Raw genomic sequence first — 17,315 nt, forward strand, 5'->3', positions numbered from 1 at the left:
TTAGGTATTGTTAATTATCCTCTTTGAGCACATGCAGAAATTGAGGCCAGAAAAGACTGAGAAGACTTGTTCAAGGTTACAGCCCACAAGGGGGCTGGTGGCAAATGAAGGTCTGTCAGCCCCAGAGCTGGTGTGTTTTATCACCACATCAGAGGCCACGGCGTTAGCCTGGCTGGCACTGCCTGTTAGTGTGTTCATATTCCCACACCCTCCAAACGCAGACCCTCTCGTTCTGGATTTTATATCACAGGTCCTGAAAACACTTTTAACTCTTTCTGGCATTTTGATACTTTCAGCAGTCCTCAGTGGCGGGTTTATGCCCACGTCTCACAGACAAAGAAGATGAGACTCAGAAATAATAAATAATTTACCCAAAATACAAAAAGCAATGAGGATTTAGAGCTGGGGGTGATGTCCCCTAACATCTTCTGGTGCACGAGCAACCCCAGGTTCCCCTTCATCTTACTAGTGCTTCTATTAATGCTGGTAACTATTACCACAATTCATTGAAGACCTAGTACGTGCTAGTGCTTTGAATACATCACCTCACTGACTGTCTACAGTAAGTATACAAACCATGCACCTAATTTATAGACGAGGTAACTGAAGCTCAAAGAGGCTAAGAGGATGCGTAGGTTGCAAAGGATAACACAGCCAGAGAGCATCTCCATCTGGTGCATAAGATACCAAGGCTGACACTCCTAAGGACTGAAGATGCTGGTGATGTTGTTGATGATGAAGATGATGGAGATGAGGATGGGAAGTTTTGTTTGTAAAATACCTTTGAGTTTATAAAGTAATTTTATCCACATTAGCTCATTTGATGGGTCTGCAAAAGAAAAAGAGGGCAGGATACCCAAGTGCCAGCTATGACCTTTCTATGTAATTAGTATTCCTTTTGTACTCCTCAACACACGCACACACAAGGAGAGAAAAGAATTTAAGAATTTCCCAGTAAATGCATATCCCCAAAATATCTTATTCAAATTTCTCAAACCTATGAAATAGGTAACTTTCTTACTTAAAAAGGTAGAAGTGGACCAAGACATAGGATTTTCTTCCCAGCTAATCTCCAGTTCCACTTCACCCAGGAGGTTTACAGGACAACTCAACAGACAGCTTAAATGCAAAGTTAACCCTCAGCCAGCCCCCCATTACCACCGCCCTTAGTTCTCACCTCTGTGCATGTTTACATGCCCACCAGCAAGAGATGACTGTGCATCTCTGTGACCTTTGCAAAACACACAGAAAACAGACAAAAATAACCATCTGGAGTCTACAGATATTTAAGTGATATTTTCCTCCAATTTTTCCACTTTAAATGGAATTAGAAATCAAACCAGCAGCCCTGACTTCCTGCTCCTGGGATTCTCTCAACACCCAGAGCAGCAGCCTCTCCTCTTCGGGCTCTTCCTGGGCATGTACCTGGTCACCGTGCTGGGGAACCTGCTCATCATCCTGGCCATCGGCTCTGACCCTCGCCTCCACACCCCCATGTACTTCTTCCTGGCCAACCTGTCCTTCATTGACACCTGCTTCTCCTGCACCATTGTCCCCGAGGTCCTGGTAAACGTACACACAGCGCTATACCATCTCCTACACGGGGTGCCTCGTGCAGATGTACTTCTTCATGGCATTGGCCCTGCTGGATGACTTCCTGTTGGCCGTGATGGCATATGACCGCTACGTGGCCATCTGCCTTCCTCTCCACTACGCCACGATCATGTGTCCCCAGCGCTGCCTGCTGCTGGTCGTGGCATCCTGGCTCTGCTCCCACCTCCTGGCCTTCTCACTCACTCTCCTTATGTCTCAGTTTTCCTTCTGTGCCCCCTATTCCATCCCGCACTTCTTCTGTGATCTCCTCCCACTCCTCAAACGTGCCTGCTCAGACACTCACATCTTTCAGACCATGATGTTTGCAGAAGCAGCCCTCTCGGGTGTGGTCCCTCTCACCTGTGTCCTGGTCTCTTATGCCCACATCATCCACACCATCCTCAGGGTCCCCTCTGCTGGGGGGAGGCAGAAAGTCTTCTCTACCTGTGGCTCTCACCTGACAGTGGTCACACTCTTCTATGGAACTGTCTTTCTGGTATATTTCCAGCCCTCATCCTCCTATTCAGCAGACACTGGAATGGTGGCATCTGTCATGTACACGATGGTTACCCCCATGCTGAACCCCTTTATCTACAGCCTGAGGAACAGGGACATGAAGGAGGCTTTGTGGAGACTCCTTGGCTGGGGAAGATGTTCCACCCCATAACGAGTCCTTCCCCAGAGGAGAGGTCCAGACTTCTCAACGTGCCTTCTTCCCTGGATTTGTCCATCATGAATTTGAAAGACTCACATTCAAAACAGGATGGAGGCTTAGCCTTCCTCGCAGATGCAAGAAAATGAAGGCTCAGACTTTGCAGTACTGCAATGGGGCAACTGGTCAAGGACAGAACTGCAGTCTGGAGAGAGGGAGTGACATCAGTCCCTACAGGGTGAATTGATGTGTGAGTATTTGTATCCAGGCAGATCCAGTCCAGGGTTGGGAACATCAAAAATGCCAGCAAACACTAGGCTTCTAGGAGGAAGCCCAACAGGCGGACAGTGTAGGGCTATAAATCCTTCCCTGATAACAGAAAACTCTGGCGAGACTAGGGAAGTCAGGACCTCGGTCAAGTCACTGGGCTTCAGGAGCCAATTCTGACCCTGCCTTAGAGGAAACTCACTCATGGGCACTGACCTCAACATGGAGAATATGACACCAAGTAGGCAGAATCTGTGTGTGGCCTGAGAGGGCAAGAATATTCTAGAAAAGGAAGCGAGGCACAGAAAGATTAAGAGATTTGTCCTTAATATACATCTGGGCTTAGATCTTTGGTACGTGGTTTTTTTTTTTTTTTTTTTCATTTGTTAGCCCATTGACCAGTCTTTATTCTTTATTTTTTAAATCTTAGTTTATTTTTTTCTCCAACTGAAAATCATTCATGTCATTACAGTAAATGTCTAAAATAGAAAGAAAGTTTTTCAAATTCCTTCTTGAAAGGAACCACTGTGAAGACTTTACACAAATTCTTTCAGTCCTTTTCTTGTGTATTTATTTTATATTATTAAGATGGTAATTTTTCACATAATCTTGTAACCTGAATATTTTCCTCATTATTATTATCAAATTTTTATAAACATTCTCACAATATTATAGCAGAATCAGCTGCTCTGTTTGTGTACAATCTTCTTCCATTCAGGGTAATTAGCTCTTCCTAATTATTCTTAATTTTATAAATAATAATGCAATGAAGGTCATTGTGAATAAACCATATATATAGGGTTTCCCACGTCCTTACAATAAATTTCAAGAAGTGGATTTGCTGGGTGGAACATTTTTGGGGTTCATGACACATGTTGCCAAAATAGTTTACAAAACTGTTAATGATTTACATCCCAAGTGATGGTTCTGTGAAAGTATTCTTTTCTCTGCATTCTTGGTGTTCCAATTTTTGACTTGATTGTTGCGAAAGTAATAAGCAAAAATGATATTTCTTTTCCTTTGTTTGAATTTTTTGCTTACTAGTTATTTTCTTAAGTCTGTAAATATGTTTTATTTATTCTTCTTAATATTTCTCTATGTCACTTGACTATTTTAAAGATTTGTGTGCATCCTGTTTATATGAAAAGTTATATTTAAACTTCACACTTTGCTACTCTTAGTGCAAACTTTTCCCAATCACCTTTTCATCCTTCAGTTTTCTTTTTGATTTTTTTGACATAAATGGGTTTTCAATTTGCATATATGGAGCCAATAAAAAATTCCTCCTTGTGACTCTTCTGCTAGTGTTATCATTGGAAAATCCTCTGCGTAGAGTTCATGTGAATAATAAATTGGGGGTTTTTTTATTTCAGTATAATGTGCTATTTTTTCATAACAATTTTATTGACATATAATTCATACATCATAAAATTCATTTTAAAGTATATAATTCAGTGGTCTTGAGTAGGCAGTGTGTTTTTGTAATTGAAACAATATATAACTTTTAGAATGATATTGAATATGGAAATGGCTCTCTCCCTCACATCTCTCACGCTCTACAAGAGTTTTCCTCTCCATCTCATGTCTCATAATTATTTTAAAAAAAATAGGATGCTATGTCTGAACTCTCATTCACTCATATATACCATACACATTTACCCTCAGGGCCTTTTTTTCTAATATATTTTCCCCTCTGTGGCACCTTTCTCCATTCCAGGCCCACCCAGTTTAAGACCCATGCCATCTGCAAAAATTACCCTCTCACGCCAGCCCACTCTAATCACCTGGACATGATCTGTTTTCTTGCGAGTTTCACTATCCCTTTGCCTAGTCGTCCTATGCCTGCCCTCCTGAGATCAAGCGTGACATAAAGACGGCCGCTCTTGCCACGTCTTTTCAACCTGGTACTAGAGGTTCCAGCCGGCACAATTAAGTCAGAAAAGAAAGTCAAAAGCATCTGGACTGTAAGAAAGAAGTCAAACTATCTCTACTTGCAAATGACAGATGCTGTATATTTTTAAATTCCTAAGAAATCAACCAAAAAAAAAAAAAACTACTAGAACTAATAAACCATTTGAATTCAGTGCAATCTCTATCAAAATCCCAGCTATCTTTTTTGCAGAAAACGACAAACTGATCCTAAAATTCACATAGAAATGCAAAGGAACCAGAATAACCAATGCATTCTTGAAAAAGAAGAGCAAAGTCGGAAGACTTGCACATCCTGATTTCAAAACTTACGAAATTGCCGTCATTAAGACAATGCTGTACTAGCATGAGGCTAGATACAGAGATCAAAGAAATATAATTGAGCGTCTACAAATAAGCCTTCACATTGATGGGCAGTTTATTTTCAGCAAGGCTGCCAGGGCAATTCAATGGGGAAAGAATAGTGTTTTCAACAAACAATCCTGTAACCATGGGATATGCAAGGAAGCTGGACCTTGACCTCACACCACGTACAAAAATTAACCCAAAAGGACCACAGGCTTCAACGTAAGAAGCTGAAACTACAAAATATCTAGAAGAAAGCATTAGGAGTAAATTTTTGTGACAGATCAGGCAATGGTTTCTTAGGTATGACACCAAAAGCACAAGCAGTAATAGAAAAAAATCAGTAAGTGCATACAACAAAAAAGAAACAGACTGACAGATGCAGAGAACAAACTAGTAGTTACCAGTGGGGAGAGGGAAGGGGGTGGGGGCCATATAGGGGGAGGGGATTAAGAGGTACAAACTCTTCTGTGTAAAATAAGCTACAGAGATACATTGTACAACACAGGGAACATAGCCAATAATTTATGATAACCGTACATGGACAATAACCTTTAAGAATTGTGAATCACTACATTCCACACTTGTAACTTATATAACATTGTACATCTACTGTACTTCAATATAAAGAAAGGGAAATAAAAAGAAAAAATGGATAAATGGGAAGACCTCACGGGGGGAGGGTATAGCTCAGTGGTAGAGCACACGCTTAGCATGCACAAGGTTCAGGGTTCAATCCCCAGTACCTCCAATTAAAATAGTAAATAAATAAACAAACCTAACTACCCCCCATAAAAACAAAAACAAAAATAAATTTTTTAAAAGTGGGAGGACTTCATTAAAATCAAACAGTTTGTACTTCAAAAGACACCATCAAAAATAAAAATAAAAAGTTTGAGAATAGACAACCCACTGAAAGGTAGGAAATACATGCAAATCATATATCTGATAAGGTATTTGTATAAGAATATATACAGAACTCCTACAATTCAACAACAAAAAGACTAATAACCCAACATTAAAATGTGCAAAGGATTTAAATAGACATTTCTCCATATAAAAAAATACAAACGGCCAATTAGCGCATGCAAAATATTCATCCTTCGTCATTAGGGAAATGCAAATCAAAACCACAGTGAGATACCACTTCACTTCCACTAGGATGGTTAAAAAAATTGTTTAAGTGGACAATATCAAAATGTTGGCAAGGAGTGAGGGAAAGGTGAACCCTTCTTCACTGGTAGCGAGATTGTAAAATAATGCAGCCACTTTGGAAAACTTCAGCAGTTTCTCAAAAAGTTAAGCATAGAGTTACCATATGACCCAGCAATTCCATTTCTAGATATATAACTAAGAAAACACATGTCCACACAAAAGCCTGTGCATGAATGTTCATAGCAGCGTTATTCATAATAACCAAAGAACAAAAAAAACCTGAAAACACACAGATGTTGAACATTTTCTGTTAACTATAGCCTCAGTTCAGGCCTTATGATAAACAAATGCCAAAACATCATTAGATAGCGGAAAAAAATATATTAGGCAAAATGCTTGTGAAAGATATAGGGGGAGAGGAAAGTCACCCCCCACAAAAGACCCCCCAACTTTTATAAAGCATAGTTCAGCTGTCACGGAGGAGAGGGGCAGAAAGCCACCGGCTTGTTTGCAAACTGGCCCCAGCTCATGGAGGGCATGGAGAGACCCAAGAAGGAGGCAGAGCCCTCCAGGCGGGCAGTGATAGTGATAAAAAGCAGGGGACTTACGTACAAGGCTTGTCTTGGGGCCACAAGTAGATCTTCACCCTCACCGGCCAGGATCTTAAAAGTTTACGCAGAAGCCTTTGCTGGGTTCAGACTCACAGACGGTTCAGAGGGTCTGCACAGCACTGTTCTGTCGATGCTCTCCTGAAAATGGCTCCCATCGTGGGAACCACGGCCGAGTGTACATTTCAAGGACAGAGGAGGGGGTGGGGCGCCTCCAATCACGCAGGTCAATCAGCAGTCACGTCCTCTCCATGACCTCCTCTAATGGAACTGAACGGGACCCTACGGAGCTTTCCTGGAACAGACTCCCTCCCCACCCCATATCCTCCACCTGCCTCTTGTTTGTAGAAAAATTTTAGCCTCCTAGGCTTTCCCCAACTTCCGAAGGTTAAATTTAATCAGAGAAATGAGAAAATGCAGAAATAAAGGAAAACAGTCAAGCTAGACAAAATAATATAGCCATTAAACAAAGTCAAGGACTTTTAGTTCCTCCTTGCAGGCTATAGACAATATTCTGAGCCATATACTTTGAGCTGTTTTGCAGATACTGAAACCCACACCAGGTGAAAAAAATTAACTGCATGCTGCCCACAAGCACGTAGACCCCAGACAGGTTGGAACCAGAAGGTTGATGATACTGACTCCTGATTACCTCACCACCAAGCAATCAGAAGACTGTCCACGAGCTGATCATGCACCTTGCAAACTTCTCCCTCATGCTGTCCTTAAAATCCTTCCCCTGAAAGCCTTTGGGTTTTTTGAGCATCACCTACCCGGACCCTTTGTTTGACGCCCTGCAGTAAACACTGCACTTTCATTCATCACAACCCGGCGTCAGTAGATTGGCTTTACTGCGCGTGGGCAAACAGACCCAAGTCTGGTTTGGTAACACCAACACTCCACTGCTTGTGATCAACTCTTAGAATCTTGTGCAATGTGACCCGAGCGGTCAGCAAGAAGTTTCACTAGCGTGACAGTGGCTCATTTGGCAGCTCTCTGGCTGCACTGGAGGCAGATATCACACCAACAGTATAGGCAGATGTGAGAGAAAACACAGATTAAGATAATGATCCCCAAGATAAGTAAAAATTTTTCCACCAAAAGCCCCATGATCTGAACCACAGATTTATTAAACCTCCTAGGCTAGGAGTTGGATTACTAGGGGCAGTTACTTATGCCCCCATGTGATTTACCTGCACCCCAATGTTCATAGCAGCACTATTTACAATAGCCAAGACATGGAAACAGCCTAAATGTCCATCAATGGGTGACTGGATAAAGAAGATGTGGTATATTCATACAATGGAATACTACTCAGCCATAAAAACCAACACAATAACGCCATTTGCAGCAACATGGATGCTCCTGGAGAATGTCATTCTAAGCGAAGTAAGCCAGAAAGAGAAAGAAAAATACCATATGAGATCGCTCGTATGTGGAATCTAAAAAACAAACAAACAAACAAAAACAAAGCATAAATACAGGACAGAAATAGACTCATAGACAGAGAATACAGACTTGTGGTTGCCAGGGGGCGGAGGGTGGGAAGGGATAGACTGGGATTTCAAAACTGTAGAATAGATAAACAAGATTACACTGTATAGCACAGGGAAATATACACAAAACGTTATGGTAGCTCACAGAGAAAAAAATGTAACAATGAGTGTGTATTATGTCCATGTATGACTGAAAAACTGTGCTGAACACTGGAATTTGACACATTGTAAAATGATTATAAATCAATAAAAAATGTTAAAAATAAAATAAAATAAAATGATACATTAGTAGACTCGTCAGGTATGAACAGACAGCCACCCTGTTTGAATAGTGGCACAAGTGTCTCCTTGCAAGGCAGTATAATATCCAGGACATCCTATTTCAGAGGACAGCTTTTCTCACTAGAGACATTCAGCTTTCAGTAAAGACAAGCTTTGCAAGCTATCATTTAAGGCTGGTTAGGTGAATTTAGTAAGGGCTTCTATATGTGCTATAATGACCTCCAGGCCAACGGAGGGAACAAAGATGGCAGTGAAATGATTGTACAAGTGGAAAACACAGCATGTCCATCTGGCCTTGAGAAGAGGGAAGTTGGCAATTTCCCTTATCATGGGGCAGATTCTCCCCTGTGCCTGGGTACAACCCAGGGTGCAGCAGCCTAATCCCCCAGGTGGAAGCCACAGCCAAAAATCTATGCCACACAACCACTGGGTCCCATTCAGAGTCACCCAATAAATATCTGGGTGGTGCAACCAGTGTCAAACAAGTCACTGTGCTTTAATGTGACAGAATGGTTACTTGCTTCCGGTGATGTCCACCTCATATCGCTGGTGCAGTTTGGTTGGTTCTGTTTTGAGTGATTTTTCTGTTCCCAACATAGGAGTGTCCAAGTGCTCAAATGTTCATAACCCAGGGTAAGCCACATGAACCCATCCCAAATCTGAGCATAGCTACCCATGGCTCTGATGGTGGTGTTTTTAGGACCCTTCCAGTCAGCAGTTTGATAGGCTGTCTGTACAGTCTGAAAGAAAAAGAATACACATACCCAGTATTACTGATCACATGTGCCACAGGCCAGGTGTCCGGATCAGCACAGGTAGTACCCGATGGATTAAGAATCTAGCCCTACCTTGTTCTTTCTCAGTGTAATGCTTTAGGGCCTTCCAGCCCCCTTCCTGGAGTGGTGGTACCCACCATGGCAATCCTGACCATCTAGAGAGAGACAGCTGCTCACATACCCAACAGCTGGACTGACTCCTTTGCCGGGCATACACATGGGCCCACTGTAGAAAGGTTTTTTCATGAGGTGCCCATGTCATGAGCAGACACCACAGGAGCAGCAGAAGTCTAAAGCCAAAAGACAGATTAGTAAGAACTTGTATGGGAAGCTTTTCCTTTCTGTACGGATTACACTTGTGAACTGATCCTTAGACGTTAATGTGGCTGCAGCTTTAGGAACTGGACCTAAATTGTGCACAACATTCATGTTGGCAGAGGGAGATAGCACTGTCAGGCGTGAGGCAACGAACTGGGAGAGGGGTATAACCCGACCAGGACCCCCACCTTCCCCTCTCTTTAAATGGTGCGTGTCCATTCTAGGTAGAGTGCTTTTCCACAGGTCCAGCTTATAGCAGGACAACAGGGTCCCAGTGGAGACTGAGCAGTTCCCCCCAATTTGGGGGTGCCAAGTAACTCACCCATCCCAGTGGGACACCTCATTGTAAATTCCAGCAGCTAATGCCTGTCCGAGGTGTGGTGGGACATGCTATTCTCAGCGGCATAGCCCGCTGATCCATGGTAAGAGTCATTGCTTTTAGGATTAAAAAAAAACAAGAACAAACAAAAAACCAAAAATGTATGCATGGCCTGGAAATTTGCACAATTTGGCCTCGATTGGTCTAGGCTCATTCACACCTCTCTCTCCATCATTCTCTGGGCTCCAGCCCCATGGCCTTCTTTCAATTCTTCAAATGTGCTGTTTGCATTCCTACCTCCAGGCCTTTGCACGTGCCTTCAACTCCCACCTGAAGCTCTTTCCCGTGTGTTTTTATTTAGTTAGTTCTGACTCTAACTCCTTGCAAATTCCAGGGAAAAGGGACTATGGCTATTTGGTTCATTATTAAGACCTTAATCTTACAGCCAGGACATAGTAAAGTGCAATAAATATTCGTTAGGTTAGCGATAAGACACACCACACAGTAAGGTGACTCCCGGTTACTCCCACCCCATAGCCATCCACTCTCCGCAGGCTGAGCTACGCAGCCGTGCCTGCAGGCCCAGCCCCATTCCCATCTCTTAGGAGGTGGATCTCAGTCCTAGATGGACATTTCAAGTGCTTTTCAATCTTGGAAGCTTTTAAAAGTCACCTATGCCTGGACCCACCCCAGGAATTGTGATCTGATTTCCCAAGTGCTGCCTTCATGCCCGGCCCCGGCCTCAGGTTGCTTCCAGTCCGGTGCAGCATCAGACACAATCATGTTTCCTCATCTGCCTTGGATTCGTGTTCTTATATGTGCATCTCCAAGACGCACAGAGGAAAAGAATGGCTCCACCATGCGGGCCGCAAGACTTCCCGCTGGAGGTGAGAGTGGAGCTGATTCTGTAACAAAAAGGAAGAGTTTTCTAGATAGAAAAGAAAGAGGCTGGACATTCTAGGCAAGAGGAACAACGTGAACGGTTAGGAGACCCACAGAAAGAATTTGTTGTGTAGAAGATCATAAAGCATAGTAGCAATACTGAGTCCCAGAGACTGGATGGGGACAGTGAGCCCAAGGGACTCCTCTGAGCAAGCACGACTGTCCTCCCCGCACAGAGCCTGGGGACACAGTCAGCCAAACTTTTCCAGCCTCCCCAAGGCAGCAAAGAGCAAGTCAGCCCTGGCACTCCCCTGCCACCAGCTGTCATGGGGTCCCCAAAGGATGTGAGAGGGAGTCTCCACGGAGTCTAGGACAGCAGAGGGGGAAGAGGAGTCAGCAGTCAAACAGAAAGAGGCCATTCCCTCGGGGCTGAAGAAGGGTATAAGCCTCCCCGTTCCTGCCTCTGGGGTGGGGCGTGTCCCTGCTGCGTCCCCGGCCAGCCGTGCTCTCCCAAAGGCTGGCCTGAAGGCGCTGTGTCGGAGGAACTCCCCACCCACCTGCACCTTCTAGGTATGTCCTTCCAGCCCAATAACCACGCACCATCGCGGTGACAGCGGCTGGTGTCTGGACCAAGATATATCAAACGTCTGTGTGCTGAGGAGGAATGAGTTAAGAACTGGGGCATGTTAGAAAGTGGGAAAGCCGCATCTTGAGACATGCCAGGAGGCCATCGTCACCAGACTTAAATATGTCCATGAGCAGAGTGGGGCCTCAAGAGAGAGGATGAGTCAAAACGAAGAGCTCAGCAGAGAGGAAGGAGCTAGCAGGAGGAGGCTGAGAGAACCTCCCAGAAAGCGAGACTCTCAAGCTGACAGAGCTGGGAATGCTGTCCAGTAGAACCGCGGCTCTTGCTCCTCCAAGCGTGGCACCCAAACCAGCGGCGTTAGCCTCACCCAGGAGTTGGTTAGAAATGCAGGACCTCAGGCCCCTCCCCAGACATTCTGAGGCAGAACCTGCATTTAACAAGGTCCCTAGGTGATTGCTACGTGCATTTAAGATTGAGAAGCTCTGATGCTCAGGGGTCCCAAATCAAGCTTCACATCTGAATCACCTAGAACTTTTTTTTTTTTTACAAGTACACATTTCTGAGCCCTGCTCTAGATCAGTTGAACCAGAATTTCTGGGCACTGTGTCATATATCTTTTCACAGAGTTCCAGCAGTAATTCCAATGACAGAAGTCCAGAGTAGACAGAGAACCACTAATCTGGTCCAATCGGCTTTATCTACAGATGAGAGGACTGAGGCAAGACAGTGACAACAACTAACCTGGTAATCTGTTAAGAGACCTAATTAAGGTCTCTGCCTGGAAACAAAGAAAATTGAATTTGGAGCCAGATCTGAGTTCAAGCCCCAACTTTATACCTTCATAGGTATACCTTCTTGTCTCTTTCCTTCTTTGGAAATCCATTTTCTTACCTTCAAGGGAAAAGAAATGGATATTCCTGAATGTCAGGATTATTCCTCATGGGCAGGAAGGCAACAGAGAGAAATTAATGAAGAACTGACTCTATTTTTTGTACATTTGCACACACACATACTCACACATACTCATACACACACACACACACACACACACACACACTTCGTAGTAACTGCTTAACTGAAGTTTTGGGATCCTTGCACCCCCAAATTTCAAAGCAATTTAAAAGCCTTGATGTCTCATTGTCCCCATTTTACAGATGAAGAAATGGAGAGGCACTGTAAGCAGCTTTGCTCCTCACTTTGTGAAGGTGAGTAGCGTTTGTTTTCCATGTGGATGAAGGGAAGTACACAAGGGGTTTGCCACCAGCGGGGTTCTGGATGCAGAACTTCAGGGGACAAGCTGGCTTTATTCATGGAGAACATGTAGTTGGGAGGGGCTTCTACCCCTGGAGGCTGTCTGGCCTCTACCAGTCACCCCACCAAGGAGGAAGGGAAGATGCCTAAAATTCTGTATCCCTAAGGAGAGAGGGAAGAATTAGGCACAAACCCAAATGCTCAATTATGTGAAGGAGAACATGACTTAGGTCATTATAAATCGATGGATGGAATAGGGCTTTTATACAGAGAGTCCAGTAAGTGGAGTTCCAGAATAAGAAGTTGAATGATTGACTGTCCAGATAAAGCTTCCTAGAAAAAAAATAAATGACCCCTGAGCTGAGTCTTAACAGACAAGAAGGATCAACTCCGGATATGGAAATGAGGTAAAGGTGATACAGTCCTTTGAAATGTCCTGGGGACCTCATTTCTGGTTTGAGCAACCAGAAGTACCTTTTATATACATAGACATAAAAACATACATTATTGTTTTGTGTTTTTTCTTCAGTCTATATTTTTTCAAAAGTTATGCTTTTAACCTCAACGTTTTTAGGATTTCTCCACATTGATACATATAAGTGGAATCCATCCCTGTTTAACTCTCATGAGTCTATTGACAAACATTGAGGTTCGGGTAATGTGTAGCCATTACAAACAGTCCAGGAGTGCGTGCACCCTTGTGCACATCTCCTTGTGTACATGTGTGAGACTTTTCTAAACACTAAAAAGTGGAATTACTAGGTGTTATGGAATGAAAGTTTGTGTGTCCCCCCCCAACCAAATGCATATGTCAAAGCCCTAACCCCAGTGTATTTGGAAGTGGGGACTTTAGGCAGTAATTAGGTTTAGATAAGGTCATGAGGGTGGGGTCCTCATGATGGAATAGCACCCTTATAAGAAGAGACTAGACAACACGCTCTCTATCTCTGTCCACCGTATGAGGACAAAGCAAGAAGGAAGCCATCAGCATGTCTGCAAGTGGGCCCTCCAACCGTGCTGGTCCCCTGACCTTGGACTCCCCAGCCTCCCGAACTGTAAGAAACAAATGTCTGTGTTGTTTAAGCCACCCAGTCTCCAGTACTTTGTTAGCAGCCCAAGCAGCCTAAGACACTGGGGTTTGTGCAGTTGTGGGTAGTCAGCTGACAAATTGTCCTCCAAATTTCTCAATTTACATTTCTACCAGCACAACCTCACCAATACGTGATATAATCAAAATTTTTCATCCAAGCTGTGCTTTGTAGGAAGACCTTTGTCATCCTCACCATCCCCAGGTAGGTCCCAAACATCCAAACTGCTCTTAAAGGAAGGAGAACGAGCACTTACTCAGCTCCAGTGTGCTGCACATTTATTACCTCTTAGAACCCTCCAACGGACATAGGACGTCTCCTCCTTTACAATGGGAAATCGGGCTGAGAGAGGTGAAGTGACCTGCCCAAAGTCACGCACCAGAAAGTGTTGGGACCCAGACTTAAAACCAAGTCTGCATGCTTCATACTTATAATGCTCATAATCTTTTCACTGTTTCATACATTCAACCAATATTTATTATTGAGCGCTGTTTATATACTAGATGCTGGAGGTGCAAAAATGAATCACAGGGCCACACTTAGCATATAGGAGGACTCAGTAAACATTTGCTGTATTGAATCAAGGCGCTCGAAGTCCACAGGAGAGACAGACACATAAAAAATATGTGCAATAGAATGATGTAATGCTGTGGTAGAAATTAAGCTTCAGTGCAGGTGGCACAAAGGAGTAAGTTTAGTTTCCCCTGAGTCATTTGAGTCACCAGGGAGGGCTTTACATCGGAGGTAGTTTTTGTCAAACACAAAAAGAGGAAATGGGTTCTCGGCAAAGGGAATAAGTAAAAAGACACAGGCGTGTGAAGCAACATTGTATTGTCTGGAAATCACAGCCACTACTCCTGGTTGCCCGAAAGTTTCTTCCTTCCAGTGTGGAGGCAAGGCATCCAGCTCAATTCAGTCAAACTCACTGATCCTTCATTAAATGCCAGCTTTGTGCCAGGCCCGGTGTGAGATGTTTTCCGTGCGTTATCTCATTGAATCCTTGCAGCTTTTTGTCTCATTACACAGATGAGAAAATGGAGGCTCAGATAGGAGAAGAGTCCAGCCCTGGGAGACATCCCAATCTTCTGTTCTTTCCACCCCTTGCTGTCTCCCCCAGATGCCAGCCACTGCTGCCCTCTCCTTTCCCAGGTCCAGCTCCAGAGGAATGATGTCCTCCCAGCAAACCTCAGGACCCATAGCTAGTTACCCACTGGGTCAGGAGACCCTGCTCATTTCATTGCCTCTTTTTCTCCAGGGGAAACAGGAAAGGAGAATGCATATAGAGTCATGGAGTTTTCAGTCCTTGACCAGACACTATTATCCTATTCATCATTCATTCCTTTAACTAATTCATGCTGACTTCGGAGATACTGCAGGTTCGGTTCCAGACAAACTCAGTATAGCCAATACAGCAATAAAGTAAGACACACTAGTGTTTTGGTTTTCCATGCATATAAAAGTTATGTTTACACTATACTGTAGCCTATTAAGTGTGCAATAGCACTGTGCCTTAAAAATATATACAGAACTTAATTTTAAAACATTTTATTGCTAAAAAAATGCTAACCATCTTCTAAGCCTTCAGTGAATCATAGTAGTAACATCAGAGATTGCGGATCACAGATCACCAAAACAAGCATAATAATCATGCAATATTGGAAACATTTCAAGAATTACTGAAATGTGACATAAAAACAAAAAGTAAGCAAATACTGTTAGAAAATGGTGCCGTAAAACTTCAATTTGTAAAAACAAACCAAAAAAAGCACGCTATCTGCAAAGCCTGATAAAGCAAAGAGCAATAAAACGAGGTATGCCTGTATTTCCTGTATTTACTGAGCACCTGCTATGTGCCAAGCAATGTTCCTAGCACCGTAGATACAAAACTGAGTAAGACAGGCAAGATTCCTGCCCTCAAGAAGGTTAAACAGTAGTGACTTCTCAGCGTTAGAAACACAGGTTTTGGGAGGTGACATGGCTTGTGCAAGGTCACATGGCAATTTTGTTGCACAGTTAGGACTGAAACCCAAGTCTACCTGGCTCCCAGTCCACAGTGCTTCCTCCTCCAGGGTGGTCATGACCGTCCCTCACCACCCTCCTGCTTTGTCTCTCCTCAGTCTCTGATCAGCAAGATGACACCAGAGAACTTGACCGGGGCGAGGGTTGCACCTGCTGAATTCATTCTCCTGGGCATCACAGATCGCTGGGACCTGCGTGTGACCGTCTTCTTGACCTTCCTGCCAGTCTACCTGGTGAGCCTGCTGGGAAACGTAGGCATGGTGCTGCTGATCCACGTGGACGCCCAGCTCCACACGCCCATGTACTTCTTCCTGGCCAACCTCTCCCTGCTGGATGCCTGCTGTTCCTCAGCCATCGGCCCCAAGATGCTAGTGGACCTGCTGCTGCCCCACGCCACCATCCCTTACGCAGCCTGTGCCCTCCAGATGTTTGTGTTTGCAGGGCTGGCTGATGCCGAGTGCTGCCTATTGGCAGTCATGGCCTATGACCGCCACGTGGCCATCAGAAACCCTCTTGGCTACACAACAGCCATGTCACGGCGTCTATGCCTGGCCTTGCTGGGAGCATCAGGCCTGGGCGGGGCGGTGAGCGCCGTGGTCCACACGACCCTCACCTTCCGCCTGAGCTTCTGCGGGTCCCGGGAGGTCAACAGCTTCTTCTGCGATATCCCACCCCTGCTGGCCATCTCCTGCAGCGACACCAGTCTCAACGAACTCCTCCTCTTCGCCATCTGTGGCTTCATCCAGACAGCCACGGTGCTGGCGATCGCCGTGTCTTACGGGTTCATCGCTGGAGCTGTGATCCGCATGCGCTCGGCCGAGGGCCGTTGGCGAGCAGCCTCCACCTGCGGCTCCCACCTCACGGCTGTGGCCATGCTGTACGGGACACTCATTTTCATGTACCTGCGTCCCAGCTCCAGCTACGCCCTGGACAGCGACAAGATGGCATCTGTGTTCTACACCCTTGTCATCCCAGCTCTCAACCCGCTCATCTACAGCCTCCGCAACAAAGAGGTCAAGGAGGCGCTCAGAAGGAGCCGGAGCCGATTCTGCTGTCCCGGGAGGATACACCAGTGAGGGAGGGCACACCGGCGAGGGGGTGCGCACCAGCTAGGGGAGATGCACCAGTGAGGGGGGACGCACCAGTGAGGAGTCCCAGGAGGCTGTTTAGGACCGACTATGAAGAGATGAGGAGGGTGATTCCTGGCCCCTGTCACTGTGGGTAAAAATGGATGTTCCTCTGGCTGGATGTCTCTTGTCATTGTTTGAGGGGCTGAAAAGGGGGAGAAAAGGAAGCTTATAGACAGAAGGCAGGAGCCCAGGGTGATCTAAACTGAGTGCCAGAACCAAGATCAGGTTAATTTGCTGTTAAGCTGCCTTAGGTTCCTCAGTGTTCAAAACATGGAAGTTCCTGGATGTTACCACATGCAGTAAGTAGGGGGTTTTGCCACGCATTCTTCAAAGAGGCCGATTCCCAGAAACACTGGGGAAGTGTTGAGTTGGCTGCAAGTGTTTCTAGAGCCTTGCTCTTTTAAGGTTCTTAATGACCAGCGAGTCTGCTCCTGGTCTCCTTGACCCCAGGAGAGCATCTTCAGAACCCACTCATGCCAAGGAACGAGACGAAATCTAGTGAGGCAAATATCCCTCCCCATTAGCCTGCATATCCCATCTCTCAGGACAATGGCCAAGAGCACCAGAACATATGTGAGCTCATTCCTAAAATCCCCAAAATTGGGTTAGAACTTGATCA

General features: G+C 44.8%; 1 protein-coding gene and 1 pseudogene across 1 annotated transcript; both read left to right on the top strand.

Moving 5' to 3' along the window:
* Positions 1-1,323: 1,323 nt before the first annotated feature.
* On the top strand, positions 1,324-8,471 carry LOC105092671 (olfactory receptor 1f45-like; annotated as a pseudogene).
* Positions 8,472-15,679: 7,208 nt separating this feature from the next.
* On the top strand, positions 15,680-16,642 carry LOC105092670 (olfactory receptor 5C1). Its single transcript, XM_010984389.1, has one exon. It carries the CDS (start codon positions 15,680-15,682, stop codon positions 16,640-16,642), a length of 963 nt encoding a protein of 320 aa, XP_010982691.1.
* Positions 16,643-17,315: the final 673 nt, after the last annotated feature.

This window comes from Camelus dromedarius, chromosome 10 (genome assembly GCF_036321535.1).
Source record: "Camelus dromedarius isolate mCamDro1 chromosome 10, mCamDro1.pat, whole genome shotgun sequence".
Taxonomy (NCBI): domain Eukaryota; kingdom Metazoa; phylum Chordata; class Mammalia; order Artiodactyla; family Camelidae; genus Camelus; species Camelus dromedarius.

What these genes read in the sequence shown, in the direction of transcription:
- LOC105092670 (XM_010984389.1), top strand. Translation starts at nt 15,680, where the DNA reads ATGACACCAGAGAACTTGACCGGGGCGAGGGTTGCACCTGCTGAATTC.